The sequence below is a fragment of the Branchiostoma floridae genome, chromosome 5, assembly GCF_000003815.2.
Source record: "Branchiostoma floridae strain S238N-H82 chromosome 5, Bfl_VNyyK, whole genome shotgun sequence".
Taxonomy (NCBI): domain Eukaryota; kingdom Metazoa; phylum Chordata; class Leptocardii; order Amphioxiformes; family Branchiostomatidae; genus Branchiostoma; species Branchiostoma floridae.
In genome coordinates, this window is record NC_049983.1 from 21548800 (window position 1) to 21549748 (window position 949).

Below are 949 nucleotides of genomic sequence, written 5' to 3' on the forward strand. Positions count from 1 at the left end.
CTTAGTTAAGATCCTTTTACACAACCACAGCTTATTCTCCAGCGACGTTCTGTTGACCATTTGTCATCTTCAGCAGAGCAATTCTGACTGGTTCACATTGTACTGCAGCAATAAGTATATGTTTTCCCATCAGAATCGTGAATGTGAGCAGCGGGATGGGAGACCTGTCGCATGTCACTCCTGAACTCAGACAGACCTTCCAATCAAAACAGCTGACTGAGCAGGAGCTGGTCCAGATGATGGAGCAGTTTGTCAGGTAGAGATGGGGAATAGAGGAAAGAAAGAATGAGGGGGGAAGAAAAGAAATCAGGAATGAAACATGGCATTAAATTACCAGTTGGAAATTTCAACTTGATGGCTTGTTGATGTTAGCTGAGTGCCACAGTCAATATTACAAAATTGAACAAAAAGACTTGTTTCATGGTATACAATTGGCAATTTATTTGTTCATTGTACAAAACTTCAAACACAATTTTTTCTTACACATATTTGTGTATCTAGTGATGTGAAATCAGGAGTGCATGAAGAGAAAGGATGGAAGATGGAGACACTGGGTATGTTATGTTTTCTTATGTATTGTTTAGTATAATGTTACATCATTAATTCAATTATTTTCCTTTCAACTTTAAGTTTCCATATAATGGAATACCTTGGGCATATTGCCCAATGGTACAAGATGAACATATTTGACTGACTATGACAGTATATTTGAAGTCTAATTGTATGGTGTTATGGGGCTCTGTTCAGAATATATACACATGTACTTGAATTACAGTAGCCTAAACATCACTTTCAAAGGAAATAATCATCATATCCTGTTCATTCCCCACAGCTTACCGTGTGTCCAAAATGGGTGCAACAGCCCTGAGTATGGTGCTGCAGAGACAGTTTGATGCTACAGGAGCAGATGTTGTTGTCAATGCTGTAAGGACTTGTTCTATTCACTTTG

At 38.4% G+C, this 949-nt stretch overlaps 1 protein-coding gene across 2 annotated transcripts in view; it reads left to right on the forward strand.

The window, feature by feature from the left end:
- LOC118415952 (carbonyl reductase [NADPH] 1-like) overlaps nt 1-949 on the forward strand; it is a 4831-nt gene that overhangs the window by 2821 nt on the left and 1061 nt on the right. For both annotated transcript variants that reach the window (XM_035820915.1, XM_035820914.1), the window contains exons 5-7: nt 134-256; nt 502-554; nt 833-924. In XM_035820915.1, the coding sequence (XP_035676808.1) occupies nt 134-256; nt 502-554; nt 833-924 (268 nt within the window). The remainder of the gene's footprint in view (nt 1-133; nt 257-501; nt 555-832; nt 925-949) is intronic.